This window comes from Motacilla alba, chromosome 13 (genome assembly GCF_015832195.1).
Source record: "Motacilla alba alba isolate MOTALB_02 chromosome 13, Motacilla_alba_V1.0_pri, whole genome shotgun sequence".
In the NCBI taxonomy this organism is placed as follows: Eukaryota; Metazoa; Chordata; class Aves; order Passeriformes; family Motacillidae; genus Motacilla; species Motacilla alba.
The window spans coordinates 18,254,560-18,270,023 of NC_052028.1; the positions used below are offsets into that span (position 1 = coordinate 18,254,560).

The 15,464-nt window shown below is 38.1% G+C and overlaps 1 protein-coding gene and 1 long non-coding RNA gene across 2 annotated transcripts in view; one reads left to right on the top strand and one right to left on the bottom strand.

Moving 5' to 3' along the window:
* Nucleotides 1–10,627, top strand: part of KDM3B (lysine demethylase 3B) — a 46,425-nt gene extending 35,798 nt beyond the window's left edge. The window contains exons 17-24 of the mRNA XM_038150655.1: nucleotides 468–639; nucleotides 3,681–3,771; nucleotides 3,858–3,988; nucleotides 5,311–5,430; nucleotides 5,915–6,054; nucleotides 6,388–6,564; nucleotides 7,118–7,252; nucleotides 9,267–10,627. Coding sequence (XP_038006583.1) covers nucleotides 468–639; nucleotides 3,681–3,771; nucleotides 3,858–3,988; nucleotides 5,311–5,430; nucleotides 5,915–6,054; nucleotides 6,388–6,564; nucleotides 7,118–7,252; nucleotides 9,267–9,347 — 1,047 coding nt within the window. The 3' untranslated portion in view covers nucleotides 9,348–10,627. The remainder of the gene's footprint in view (nucleotides 1–467; nucleotides 640–3,680; nucleotides 3,772–3,857; nucleotides 3,989–5,310; nucleotides 5,431–5,914; nucleotides 6,055–6,387; nucleotides 6,565–7,117; nucleotides 7,253–9,266) is intronic.
* Nucleotides 9,930–14,665, bottom strand: LOC119706721. The gene is made up of 2 exons (XR_005258591.1): nucleotides 14,105–14,665; nucleotides 9,930–12,813 (listed from the first exon to the last, which is right to left on the bottom strand). It is a non-coding gene; the product is annotated as an uncharacterized LOC119706721 (long non-coding RNA).
* Nucleotides 14,666–15,464: the final 799 nt, after the last annotated feature.

Genomic DNA, 15,464 nt, shown 5'->3' on the forward strand with positions numbered 1-15,464 from the left:
CTCTCTCACACACACACACACACACAGAGTGTGTGTCAGCTATGAAGAACTTTTTACCCTTTCTCATTATTACAGAGAATGCTACCAGCATCAATTATGGGCTCAGCTTTGGCCAGTGATGGGTCTGTTGAGCCAGGTGGAACCATCTGTGTCCACCATGGGGCAGCTCCCAGCCTCCTCTGACAGAGCTTATACCTGCTGCCAACACCTTGCCATGGAGACCTAATGCACTTGCCTTGGCAAGTCTAATCCAATGCCACTTCTAGGGCAACTGCACATGGCGTGGAACTAAAGTTTGCTTTGACTCTGGTTATTTGCTTGATGCGCAAAAGCCAGACGTATGAAAATAGATTTGTGGTGTCTTTTGTATGGTGGTAGCCAGGAGTCTTGGCTCTCTTAAGAAAGTTTGGCTGCATGTGTAAGATAATTGGTTATGGTGGAGTAAGCATTCATCTTTGTATTCTCAGCCCGTGCTGGTATCTGGTGTCCATAAGAAGTTGAAGTCAGAGCTTTGGAAACCAGAAGCTTTCAGCCTGGAATTTGGAGATCAAGATGTAGATTTGGTGAACTGCAGGAACTGTGCCATAATTTCAGACGTGAAAGTGCGTGACTTCTGGGATGGCTTTGAGATAATATCTAGTAAGTAATATTTATGGCTGACTAGTTTATCTGAGCAGTCTATCTTGCTATCTTCAGCTCTTCATTTTCCAGCTATTTTCCTGAAAAATAAATTAGGAAAAAAATCTCAATACCTATCAGTCTCATCCAAAGAAGCCATTGCTCCTTACATGTAGCACACCCTGGAAAATGCTTTATTGGTGAAGATTAGAGCAGGACTGTCCAGGAGAACTGTATGTACTGCAGTGTGTTGGTGTGTGTAACGTTCATGTGTCAAAAAATGTTCCATTTCTTCAGAAACTGCCTGTTTGTTTGGGTTTTTTTTAACTTTTCCCAGTGAAATTAATCCTCAGTTACCATTTTTAAGAAAGTAAGTAATGTGTCTTCCTTTGCTCTCCTTTCAACCTCAGTTTTTATTGTAAAACTAAAGGGAACCTGCTGAGCTAGAACAGCTGGAGACTTTTGATATGAAAATTTGGATTTGGTGGAACACATCAGTCAAGTAAATTTGACATACAAATGCAAATTTATATCTATTATGAATAGCAATGCTATATGCGTGCCTCACATGATAACACATTATTTAATGCTCGAGTTCTTCTTTGAGAAAACCTTCTGTCAAGTGTGGATGGGGAAACTAACCAGCTAAAATTTCTGAGGACATAACAGGTCAGGGTAAAGAGCTTCTGAAAAGCTGAGTGCTCCATTTTAGATGGTATATACCTAGATCTGAGTGGTCTTATAGTTACAGGTGTTAGAGCTGTAAAAGTTCATTGCAACATTGCTGATTATAGAGTTGTGTATAAAATTTTTTCTGTATTTATTGCTGTGTGCATATTGCAGAAATGGTGAACTGCTGGATGACTTAACGGAATGTTCATTCAACAGTCAATGAAATTATAGATTTGCAGACCAAGAATATTCCCTTCCTAGTAATTTTCCAATCAATAAACTCCCTGCTTTTGACTTGGTTTTTTATATGGTTAGTACAGAGTGTTGTATTTTTTACTGTTAAATTTCATACTGGTTTTGTTATTAATCAGAAATAAATGGCCTTGGAGGATATTAGTGGTGTGGTCTTTGTGTATTGACAGTAATTAGGAAAGTTCACTCTTCACTTTTGTGCTGGGGTCAGGAATGAAAATAGTGAATTTGTATGGGTCAAGTTATCTTTGAGAAATGTTGTTTGCAGTTTGTCTCCAGACAGATATGCTTCTCTCAGCAAAATCAGCTTTGGCTTTTCTTTTAGACAAAGCCTTCACCACACTATACATGAGAAATATTAATGACCTAGGTTGGAAAACCTTATCACTCTTGACAGTTTCTTTTAAATACATTTTTTTTAGAGTTTCTTCAGCCATGTTCAATCCCTAGTATAGAGGAATATTATTTGTTGCTAGTCCACATATTTCACATTCTAATTCTTATGAAAACTGTTGATAAATTACCTAATGTCTCTGACTTCTCTGCATTACATGAATTCTAAATTTTTGAAATGTGTGGCTGGCTCCCACCCTCACATTACATTACCAAAGAGATGTAGAACAGCCACTGACTTTGGAGGTGTTACTGACATGATTCTATATGATACTTTAATTAATTTCAATCTTTTGCTGTTTCTTTTAATATTTTTGGGCTCAAAGTGGACTTTTGAAAGGTCTGACTTTTTGTTTCGATCCTTCTTACACCTGCTTTTCTTTGCTGATGAGATATTTTCTGGGGTTTGTCCACTTTCATGTAATTTGTTGGATCTGTATGTTATCATCCAAGTAGTTCTTCACTCTGTCCTTTCTGAGTAGCCTCCCCACAAGCTGCTTCTTCTTTAGAACAAAGATCCTTGATGAATTCAAAATCTTGAATATGGGAAGTTGTGAAACATCTTGAAATTCAAGTCCTTGAGCTTTTCAGTTCACTTGCCTCTCTAAAATCTGTAGCTTATCAAAGTTTATCTTTGAATCAGTCACTTCAGTTTATGTATCTGCAGTTCTTAATTACTTTTAATTTCAATAAAATAGTTTTTTATATTGCAAACTCAGGCTGTCTTCTGTAGCCTGTTGATATGTAACACAGATGTGATTCACAGGTCTCCAAGTCCTAATTTCTTAGATATGCTTTCTCTTCCGATGCTGTCAGGAGCTCTGCTAGATCAGTTTGGCTGACAATTCTCAGCAAGGTAGGAAGCAGTGAACGGTATTACTCTCTGGGGAAACGGGGATGCTAAAGTCTTAAGACTGCTGTACACCTAGTTTTTTAATTGGTGGCTTCATGTAGCGTTGTGAAAAATCTGGTAGAAGAGTGAGCTATGGTTTTCCCTAAATGTTACAGTGAGTTCTCAGCTACTTGTGTACCACTTCCAGATAGACTCTCTTAGCCCTAAGATCTGAGGTAGAACTGCAGTTGATATGGTCAGTGCTGTCATAGCATACATCCACTGTTGCATATGTAATGCCATCTTTCTGTGCTGCTCGCTTTCTGTTTCCAGTCAGGACTCATGTAAAACTCTTAAAGCAAAGAACAAACGTTTGGTTTTGGCTGTCTGCTAATTTGAGTTCCTCCTCCAGCAAAGAAGAAGTGAAGAAACCTAAGGGCTGTCTTCCTTTGTGACCACCTGCCCTTTAGCATTTTTGAATGTAGGTGTACGATGGTTTCTTGCTTTACACTGAAGTTAGGATTGATTTCAGAACAAGAACCAATAACTTAAAGTTTAATCTTAGAGAAGTACCACTTCTCTTGAAATTAATGATAAAACTCCCACAGACTTTGGTAAAAGGAGTAAGGAAGAATGTCTTGGAAAGGCTTTTGAAGCCGAATAAAAACTATTCTAAAACTTAGCAGCTGTGCAAGATCTGTCAAACTTCTGCTGTCAGTGATTATATCTGTATACTTACATAGTTGTTAAACTGTTGTTGGTCGTACTATGATGCTGCTTGGAAGCCCAAAACAAAACATGGATCCATTTTGCTGTGCATTGTAAGAGGTACAAAAACCCTTACAGCTTTGTCGAGGTAGTGGGCTGTGGTAAAAAGATACTACATGAAGAAATCTTAATTTGTTTCTTGCAGAACGGCTCAGGTCAGATGATGGTCAGCCAATGGTACTAAAGTTAAAGGATTGGCCTCCAGGGGAGGACTTCAGAGATATGATGCCTACAAGGTAAGTAACCTTTAGTATCAGTGCTGACAGGACTGCTGCAGGTGCTACAGGAGGGTAACCTGCCTTTGTCTGTCTTTGTTCTCTAGGTTTGAGGACTTGATGGAAAATCTTCCTCTTCCTGAATATACCAAGAGAGATGGCAGACTGAATTTGGCTTCTAGGCTACCAAGCTACTTTGTCCGTCCTGACTTGGGTCCCAAAATGTACAATGCATATGGTATGTGAGTATAGGTCTGCAGATACTGGTTTTTGTGACTCTTTATTACACTTAGGGCAAATACAAGGCTGTGTCATTGCACAGGGCTGTGGCTGTGGCAAAACGCATTGCTTATCCTAGAGCCTGCCGTTTCTTTTTTTTTCATTTAGTCCTGCAAATCTATTCTTATATTTGCCCTCTCTCTGTCAGATGTGCCCTTTTCTGCCTTGTATATCCAAGAGATGTACATACAGTAAGTTAAGTTTGCAAACAATTATTGATACATATAACAGGCATAATACCAATACAGGGTTCAAGGAAAAGTTAGTATATTTTTGAGAGCAACTGAAGTATTTAAGAGGAAAATTACCCACCTTCTGGGCACTTCGACCTGTTTCTGGTCTGTTATGATGGGTACTGTTCAGTGATTCAAGTTCCTAACTTCAAAAGCTTGTATTTTAAACAGAAAATAGATAAATATGATGGTGATCCTAAAAACTCTTGTGGGCACATGCTTCTGTTACTGTTTACTGATACAAAGATTTTTTTATTTTTTTTAATATTCTGGTTCCCTGCCATGTTACTTGCTAGAGATGGTTAAGCAGAGGTAGAAAGAGAGGGTGCTATTGAAAGGCCAGAGGGAAAAAAAAGGGAACATGTTAATAAGAAGGTCAAAGAATTAAGAAGCAAACATTTGAAATCTTTCTCCATTACTTACTGTCACTTGAGAGATGTAAGTTCCTTCAACATGCAAAGGTACAAGCACTTGACTCTGGAGGTGTTTCTCCTTACTGAATTGTAATCTGAATTGTTAATGATAAGTTGATCACTAACTGCTGTGAATTCAACTGGTCATGGATTTTACAGCTAGTATCAGAAAATAAAAAATGGCTGGAGGCTTATACTTGTAACAGACCGTTGACTTGCTGTACACAGTAGGATGCTAATGCCACTTAAAGCAGTTCTCTCATGCCTCCAAGCATAGGAAGACTTGTTTTGTACTTATGATAGCTAAGTTCTCTAGTACAGGCTGTATAAAAGACTTTCAGAGAGACAAAATTGTAAAGTACATGTTCTGGCTTTGTTATAAAAATGCTTTTTTTCTCATGACTTGGGTAAACTAGGTTTGCTGCTTCTGTTTCCTGTAAAATAAAAATACTGGTTATCAGTAAACTTCTTACCTATGCTACACATGACATGATATACCTGTTTCAGTTGCTGTTTGACTTTGGTTTCTGCTCTCATTGCTGTACAAAGTTAGCTTTCCAGACAGATTTTTCAGCTAGGTTATTTCTATAAGAGATTAGTCACAGAATTTTATTTTATTTTGCACTCTGTTATAGGCTTAATTACTGCAGAAGACAGACGAGTCGGTACCACAAACCTGCACTTGGATGTGTCTGATGCTGTTAACGTCATGGTGTATGTTGGGATTCCCATTGGGGAAGGGAGCCATGATGATGGTAATGCTTAAGGAAAGCTGTTTTCTGTACACTAAAAATCAATTGTGTTTGTAAGAAGAGTATCTTATTGTTTAAGCTTGTCATTTCTATGATACATAATTCAAATATACAAGGCAGTTTTGCTACATTTGCAGCACATAATTAAAAGTGCAGTAATGCTTCATTAGTTTCCAACTGTGGGCGCAGCAGGGTTTTGCTAGAAATTAGGTACATTCATGAAGAAAAGAGGAGAAAGAGTAGCTTATTCCCCTGTCTTCTCCTTGTATTTGAATAATTGTAGCTCAGTTTAAATTCAAGACTGAGCTTTGTGATTAGCTGTCAGTTGACACATTCACTGAATTCTGTTAAAATGAAGCTTGATGGGCTTAGAAAGGGCACTATATGATGCAACAGTTGCAGTGTGACTGAATTTAGTAGCTCAAAATGCTCCTTCCTCTTCTCTGTGTCAAAAAATGAGCAGCTTTTTCATGGATTCCCCTTTCAGAGGTTCTGAAAACAATTGATGAGGGAGATGCCGATGATGTAACAAAGCAGCGAATCCATGAAGGAAGAGAGAAACCTGGAGCATTGTGGCACATCTATGCTGCCAAGGATGCTGAAAAGATACGGGAACTTCTCCGGAAGGTATGCTGGTTGCAAAGAAAGCTTGAGCTTACAGGGTTCCTTGACTAGCTTGCTTATAGCAGCTGAATGATTCAAATTGCTATCAACATCAAGTGCGTAGGTATTGCACTTCTGTCTTTGAGGGCACTGATAGTTACTACGTTCACAGGTTTTCAGCCTGATCTGGAATCTTCCTACTAATGCATGTTGCTGTTTAAGACCTAAATGACCTTAATGAAAATAATGTTCTACCTTGAAATAGTCTGTTAAGTTTTTAGGGACAGACCATTTTGTGAGCCAGCAATATCAAGGTGCTGTGTCATGGTTTCCTTCTACCCCATATCTTGGCCCTAGGTTGGAGAAGAACAAGGCCAAGAAAATCCTCCAGATCATGACCCTATTCATGACCAAAGTTGGTACTTGGACCAGACCTTACGTAAGAGACTATATGATGAGTATGGTGTGCAAGGCTGGGCAATAGTGCAGTTCCTTGGTGATGCCGTGTTCATTCCTGCAGGTGCTCCCCATCAGGTAACTATACCAACTCTAGGCCATATTGACAGATAGAATTGAATTGGAGGCACAACAGCTGCAGCTTTAAAATAACTGGTAATTAATATTGCACACTTAAGGGTTTTTTTTTTCTACATATGCAGTTCTTATATCACTAAAAGTGATGTAAATATCTGAATGATGTGTACGTAACTGTGATGAAATTACAGGGGGAAAAAAGCTGGGGTGAATGGAGGGAAAGCATTTCTGTGGAGTGAAACTTCAGCCAAGGAAACCAAATTCAAAGGTTAAGAGAACTTGCTTTAGGGAACACTAATGTATATGGGAGAACAGGAAACCTGTTAGATGTCATGTACTTTGTTCTCATTTTACTATTAGACACAGCTCTGTCAGTTTCTGGTTTTGATGAGTAAATGTAGCAGAGCCTAAATATGTGTGGGGGGGTGGTAATGGGGGTTTCTGGGGGTTTGGTTTTTGTTATTGATGTTTCTTTCAGGGTTTGGGCTTCTATTTTATTTGTTTTATATGGTTCATTGTCTTTATATATCTGTCATCTGATATGGGTTTTTAGGTCCATAATTTGTACAGCTGCATTAAAGTGGCAGAAGATTTTGTATCTCCCGAACATGTGAAGCACTGCTTCCGTCTGACCCAGGAGTTCAGGCATCTGTCTAATACTCATACAAACCATGAGGATAAACTGCAGGTAACCATTTTATGTCAGTAAACACTAAATACATCCTGTGTTTGGCCAGCTGACTTCAGTACTAGAAACGTATGTCAAAGGAAAGAGTAACGACTTCCCACAAACCTGGAGGTTATCATTTGATAGGTATGTTACTTAAAAATTAAGTACTCCTGTCTACAGTATTATGGAAACAAAAATTAGTAATAGATTTCTGCATTTCCAGAGAACTTTCCCCCATTAGGCTAATGCACGCATTGGCATTAATAAGTTTTTGAATGGCTGAATCTTAATGACAGCGGAGCAGACCAGAACAAAAAAAAAATCTTAAAAAGGAAAGAGCAGTGCTTTGTTTGAAGAGAGATGTTTATTTGACCAAGTACACTTATGTTTGTTTCTTTATTGCCTAAAGGAAAACTCCTTTGAAAGCGAATGGCTTATTTAAGTCAGAGATATGGTTTAGTGATGAACTTGGCAGTCTTAGATGTGTGGTTGGATTCGATGACCTTAAAGGTCTTATCCAACCTATGTTAGTCCTAAAATTAAATGTGATTTGGTTTGAGGAACTGTGACTGCTTCAACTAATAATTATGCACAGAACATAATAGGTACACAAGGACACTGGATGTAAGACAGTAAGTTCTACAGAGAGAAGACCACGGGAGATCTTGTTGGATTTTGTCTAAAGTTTCTGAAGCAACTTCAGTAACTGCTCAGTTTGCAGAATTTGTTGTCAGCATTTTTTGTGTATGAGTAATTACATGTATGTGAAAGGAAGGAGGGTGGAGATCTGCAGAATGGCTGTCCTCATCAAAGTACACAGTATATGGTCACTCTCCAGAATGTCACCCAAGGATGTCAGAATCTACAATGTTAATTCTCTCATACCAATTCAGTGAAAGTTTGCTATAAATTTCTATGTGAATTTTCATGGGATTATAAAGGAAAGCAGAAGTAGTATCAACTCTCATTCTGGCATCTAACACTGTACCTGTTCAGCTGTGATGATACAAATGTGGAAATGTTTCTGTAAATTAAGAGGTTGCAAATGAATAATGCTTATTATTAAAAAAAACCCCAAGAAACAAAAATCCGCAAAGTGCAACTCAGTAATCCTGTGGAAAGGAATACTGGTTGTATTTGTCTTAATCTTTTTTAAAAAAAAACTCTGTCGTTTTTAATGTATATTTTTATATAAATCTCTGTCTATATTTCTATATATTAAAATACACAGAGACAATAACAGCTGCATAAATTATACCAAAAATGAGGTCACATGTACATCAGGAAAAGATGATGGTGATTGGCAGTTAGTTGAGGACTTGCAGTTGAGCCACTCACGTAGGAGGTGAAACTGTTCTGTTCAGCACCTGGAAACAGAATTCAAATAAACTTAGATCAGAAAAAATCAGAAACTAGACAGAACTTTGATTCTTAAATAGGTAACTGTGAAAAAGATAGCAGTGAGTACTAGTGGATTTCTCACCTTGTGCTTGTCTTTCTGCAAGATTCACAAATTTGAAGTATTTCTAGCCTCCATGCAAAGACAACAGGATTTTTTGTTGCATCATCTTAATTTTCATAGGATTAAACCATATAATTTTCTTGCATCCTTTAGATTTGATTCATGTGAGTCTCTAAGTGACTTGGATCACAAGGACTTTTTCAAAATAAATTCATATATATATATATATATATATATATATATATATATATATATATATATATATATATAAAACTTCCTACCGCACTTCCTCCTAGCTCTCACAAGAGAAGGAATTATCTTAAAACAACAAGAGTAAATATATGTTGCTGGGTGACCAGAAAATGAGTTAATAAATCAGTGCAGGTGTCTAAGATACTTGTCATCTGTGACAGTTAAATTTTGTGCTGTTGGTACTCTGAAGCAAAAAGAATATATATTTTATGTATGCTTGCCAACGTATTACAAATTCAGCTGTCAAAGTTGATTGCATAGCTATGTAAGACTCTCCTTGTTAGTCTGTAGAAGTTGATTTTTTTTTTCCTGTTGCAGGTGAAGAACATTATCTACCATGCAGTCAAAGATGCTGTTGGCACACTGAAAGCTCATGAATCTAAACTAGCTAGATCGTAGGAATTGCTAAGTCCAAATGCCCTGTCAAGTAGGCCTTTTGCTCACGGTATATACAGGGACTGCACACGACTGCCTCTGCAGGAGCAAAAGCTTCTCACTGGGAGCTGGTGTGGTCAGTATTACACTCTTCAGCCACTGTTTTCTACGCTGCCTCAACACCGAAGGTCTAATGGAAGGTCGCACTCTTAAATGCAGAATTCCAGATTCTAAAAGGTGCCATATTCCTTTCCTGTGGCCTTTTTGCAAATTGAAAGAACATGGAAACCACTTGGTGTTCCTGCATATTATGATCAAGAATGGTAGAAAGAGTGTGGATGTTTTTTTTCCGTCATGCCTACTTAGTCTCCACAAAGTTAGACAGAATGTGCTGGAGGTGGGTTGTCCTACTGCAGACTTGGTTGATAACTGCTGAAAGAATGTGACCAACAGTAGCCCAACTGCAGAAATTCACACAAACTCCCTGTGTGAGATACTGGCCAAGGAAAAGGATAAAGCTATTCTCTGCACTCCCCTTCTTCTAGCCGTTTCTCTATACACTGTAGAGTTGCAGAACTAAAGGGAGAACCCACTTTTTTTTTTTTTCCCCAGGGAGACTCCAGAAATAAGAGAATTGTGTATTTAGTGAAAAAATAGGTTTGTAGTGAAACAGTTAATATTTCATGAAAGTAGATATTTTTAGTATTTTTGAAGTACCACAATTGTTCCTGGATTTTCAAGGAAAGGTGTATTACATTTAGTCTTCCTTTCAATAAAATCAAGAAGTGATTTTTAAAAAGCAGTCCAAAATAGCACAAAAACAGCCAAAGGAGAATTGAATAGAAATTGACATCCCATCTCCCTTGCCCGTATTACCTCACCTATCTTCCCCCCTCTCTTTACGCCACCCTGCTTCCTCAGAATGAAAAGTAAAAAGGAGTATAAACTCTGTTCTCACAAGGAGATGTTGTACATCTCTCCCTGCACTGGTGACTGCAGGCAATATTCACCCAATACAAGTGCTACCTGAAAACATCTATAAAACATATATCCTTTCCAAAGTGAAGGAAAAGTTAACTTTTGGTGTCAACTTTGTCCAGAACTATTTTAAGTCAAATGTTCCTGCTTGATAGAACTGTATTCAGAATTTACTAATGTCAGCATTGATGCAATGGATTTCATTGTCCAGGTACATGGGGAAATGTATTGACCTTATCTCCAGCTGTACTGTAGTGCCACTTGCAGGCCTGTTAATATGTTCACGGTTATTTCATTTTTTAAAAAATAAAAGTCATTTACTGTAACAGCCTGGGCAGTTTTTTTCATACCTGTACACTGATTTTCCTGCCTTGAGGTTTTCTCAGCCTCTGCCCCTGGTAGTGTAGGCTGCCTGCTAATTTTGACCTGCTGTGTTTGACCAGAAAGCTCATGTGGTTTAGCCTGGCATCCCAAGTATATGCTGGGAGCACACCAAGCTGCCTGCTAATTTTTGATTCTTCAAGGTAGTTTGGGTAGAGGATTTGTCTTGTCATAAAAAACATCTCTGGTACTGTGCTTCCAGTCTCTTATCTTCCCAGCAGGTCCAAAGATGCCCTCTCCACTGGAGATAGGGATGGGGTGGTAAAAGTTCTGTGGCTTCTGACCTTGGAGGTTGTGATGGCAGCAGCAGTTCTGTTCACTGACATGTGGGATTCTAGCAGCTTCTCAGTTTGGTTATTAGGTGCAAAGTCCAGTCACAGGCTTTTGCTGCTTCATACCCTTGCAGCTGTCCTGCAAATATGGGGTAATTTATCTGCTAGAGATAAAAAGGGGTATTCCAGACACATTAATCATTCAGCTTCACTGTATTCTGTTGTGTACAGTTTCTTGTGCACATCTGTGCATAGAGATTAATTATAGGTGAGATGTTTCCTTCATTCATGTGTGTATGTGTGTGTATAGGCATTAGAATTGGATAAAGATCAAAAAGGCAGAGACTTGGCTGTATCTAATACAGTAGCATGAGTAATTTTTAATGCAGTGATCTACAATAAGAGTTTTGCATCTCATTCTAAACCTTTGTTTAGTTTGAGTCTATCAAGTACTGCTTCTGTCTCTTGAATTTTCTTTTTTACTAATCATGGAGTACAATCAACCCGAAGCAATATTCAGCTAAAATCAGAGGGATTACTAAAATTAAGAAATACCATAGAATCATAAAATAGCCTACGTTGGAAGAGATCTTAAAGATCATCAAATTGTTCTGACATACATCATACAGAGCTTATACCACAAGTAGTCAGCCAAAGTGGTTATAAAATTGACTTAAGATATAAAATCAGTAGTTTTTATCACAGTATTTTCTAGATCAAGATTTTAATGGGCAGCTGGTATGTTACATGGAATGTAGACAGATTAGAGCAGACATCAAAAATCATAGGGGTTTTAGCAGAGGGAGCATAAAAACTTGAGTTGCATGACTTTATATAGTTTGCTGCAGTCATCACACTTATTCTATCTAATGCTCTCTTGCCGTTACTAAATGGAGGTGCATGAGACAGTGGGCAGCACCATTTTTGAATATGGGCTTTAAACTCTGATGTCTTTTAGCCAATGTCCTCTGTAACTACGGACAACATGAAGCAAGAATTCAGGAATATATGGCTGTTGGCCTGCCCAAGTGAATTTAGATTGCATTCACAATACTGAAAGTTGTTGTGCACTCAGCCATGTAAAGGTGTAATGTCCCCATAATATCCCCAGCCTGAAGATTTCACTTCTTTTCAACCAAAAAACTCCCTTTTCTTGATACGGAATAAAAATGTAGCAGCATGCAAGGTTTAATTTTACAAAACCTAAATCTTTGCTCTGATGCAACTGTACCAGGCAACATAAATATAAGAAAAAAATAAGTACCTAGTACATGTAAAGTTATGTTCCATGTGTTGTTTCTGTGAAAGATTCTTTTGTAAAACCTGAAGATGTGGAATCAGAATTGGAGCAGTGAAGTTAGATGCTAAGCAGTAACTTGAATTTACCTATAATCCAAATAAGATTAAAGAAGTGACGATGCATGGATATTATTTAAAACAATTGCTCCCCTGTAAGTATAATTTCCTTCTTCCTCTCTCCTGATAGCCCTTTGATAGCTCTGAGCTTCTACATTTGAGGTGTTGGTTGAGGTGTATGACACACTGGTGATTTATTCATGCATCAACCACACCTTGTAAGCATTGATTCAGTGGAAAATGATTGTGAAACTACACAGCATGTAAGTGAAGCATAGCATAGAAGGAGATGTTGACAGTGCATCTTCCCAGTTCTCGTTACTAGTAAGGAATCTTAGCTTCTGATTGTCAACTTCAGTGTTTCCCCAAACTTACCCCAATAGCTGGTATGCATACCCATGCCTGCTTGTGTTTAATATCTTCCAGTGCATCTCAGAATCTAAAGTCAGCCCACAGCTTCTTTCCTCTCAATTGGCAGTGTCTTAAAGATTCCTTTTCTCAACCTGTGAAAAAGAGCTGCATGTTTGCACCAGGCATTTGAAAAATAACCAGGCAGAAATCATCTTAATTTTCTCTCTTATCTCCCTCATTCCCCTGCCTTGCAGGGGAGCTTTTATTTATCTCGGCCTTTATGTAGTCTAATAAGAAAATGGTAATATAAGTTTCAAGAGCTGGATACCAAAAAATACAGCTGTTTCCTCTGGGAAGGTATCTTCTAAAAAAACAGCTTTCAGTCGCAAAGCAAAACTGTTAAAGAAATGTTCTCAGAACAATTTCCAGCTCTTACAGTGTCATTTTTGGCTGTCAGCTTGCACTTTTTCTGTGTTTCTTACTTCTTTCAACTTCTGATACTCTTCCAGTACAATCTGCACTTTTGTGCTTCAGAGAGGGTTCCCATTGTGTTCTTCCACTTCACCTGTACTCCTAAGACCCATATTTCATCTGCTAAACTTTTCCAGAGGGAATCCTATATTCTTGAGCCCTGATGAATTGCTGTTTCTTCTTCATCATAGCAGTTTCTGCCTGAACCTCAGCTTCAGCAGGATCTCTGAATCTGACCTGGCATTTTTCTTAATGTAGCTTTGCTTAAGTTGCTCTATTCGAGGAACAGCTTATTTGATTTCCATGCTTTATTGTTTAGCCATAGCAGATTGATAGATATTTGGTTACCTATTTGGACTATTTGTAGAACACAAGTTTGTCATGAGTTGTTTCAGCAGTAGCATTGCTGCAAAAAAACCCCCATACAGCCTTAATTTGAAAACAAGTGATGGATAGCTTTCCTGGGTAGGTCTTAATTACACAGCATTATACAATATTACTAATAACTTAATAAAAAGAATACTACTAATAAATATTTTTATTTTCACTTAACCTGCAGCTGACTTTTGTTGCAAAAATAGCCCTTAAACTACTAGTAGTTTCTTCTTGTGGAAAGGTAAGTTAATTAATTAATTAATCTTTCATTTTAATTTATGATATGGAAAAAAATTGAACAACTTATTGCTAAATGTAAATTGCTAGCTTAAAATACCTTTTCTGAAATTGTTCTAAAGCTTAACATGCTACTTAACAGTGGGCTGGCACTACATTTACAACACCACCTTCTCTACTGATGTTGAGATTCTGTTGTTCTTACCACCATTTGTGTCCAATGCACTGTAGATTTTTGTAACGCCCCTTGGCACATTAAATAGCTTAAAACTGTAACACACATTTTATTTAGGTGTAACTTGCCCATGCTGTGCTCTCACACACTTATTTAGCACTCTCACACAGTCACATGTTACTCACCAGATCTCTGCATTTTCCCTCTTCTGTTTGCATCTTCCACTTACCCAAGCATGAACAAATAACTCAAGTAACAGACCTGTTGCTGTGTTGGTCACCAATAGGAAATTGATGCAGTTAGAAATGTAGTCATTTTGTTGAAGGTTTTGCGTGTTGTTTGGACGTGTGAAAGCAGATTCCTTTTATCCTGTTAGTAGGTCAGTTATGCCATCAGTGGTGTAAATTGTGCCGTCCCTTATGCAATCATTTTGTGGCTATTCATATCCAAAAGCAGACTGTGACAAAATGTTCTTTGTCCCTGTCTGTAGAGACATTTGTGTTTTCATTGCTTGCATGTAACTGGAAGTTGTCAATGTTTTGTATTTGTCATCATTGCTCATTATACTGAATTTCATGCATTCATGAGAAAATTCTTCCCAAACAGCTCTTTGTTTTTGTTATGACTCTTTCCTTGGTCTCATTTCTTCTCATAAAGGCTCTTCAGCAACCATCGGCAACTAATGAGACTTTGCCGTCGTGCCTTCCTTTGGTTTTTGTTTTGGTTTGTTTGTTTGGTTGGTTTTTTGTGAGATTTTGGGGGGGGGGGGAGTTTTTCGGTTTGGTTTTTTTTTTTTGTTTTTAGTGGTGCGGTTTTTTTGTGTGGATGTTTGCTTGTTTATTGGGGGTTTTGTTTGTTTGTTTTTATTTGGTTTGGTTTTGTCCTGTTTGTTAGCTGAAGAACCATGGCAGATTTCTTGCTATTTTTTTCCATTAAAAACCAACTTATGTAATGGTTATCTCAGTGTGATTCAGAGATCTGTGTACAGGGCTAATCAATCCATGACTGTAATATACATACAGGCTCCCAGGGACCCAGTAATGAACTCTGGCATTGACTGAGGAGGAAGATTGTTTTAACAGTATTCCTTGGTGAGCTGTTAAAATACTGGAACAGTTTCCAGTACTCCAGTATGCTTAAGCATACACATTTATACACATTTCCCACCCTGCACTAAGGATATTCCACCACATACACTGTGCAGCCTTGTTTGTGTAGTTAACAAAGGAATCCTTGACCTCAGCTTTCGAGACGGAGTATCTGGCAACACTGAAATTACCTGGAAACTACAAGAAACAGCCTTTATTCTTGTAGTTTGATAACGTAAACGTCAGTATCGACTAGTTGAGTTTTTGTTTTGCATCCGGTTTTGGGCAAAACTTGGAGCCGTGGAACTCTGAAACACTTTTACACTTAGCTACCCTGTTTGCAGCATGTAATAGCTGTTGTTTTGATTTCCCTGGAGGAGGCAACTGTAGGGAAGATGGCTTCTGTGGTCTCTCTCTGTCCTCTCAAGCGCCCGTGATCTCAATTCAGCACTCTTCG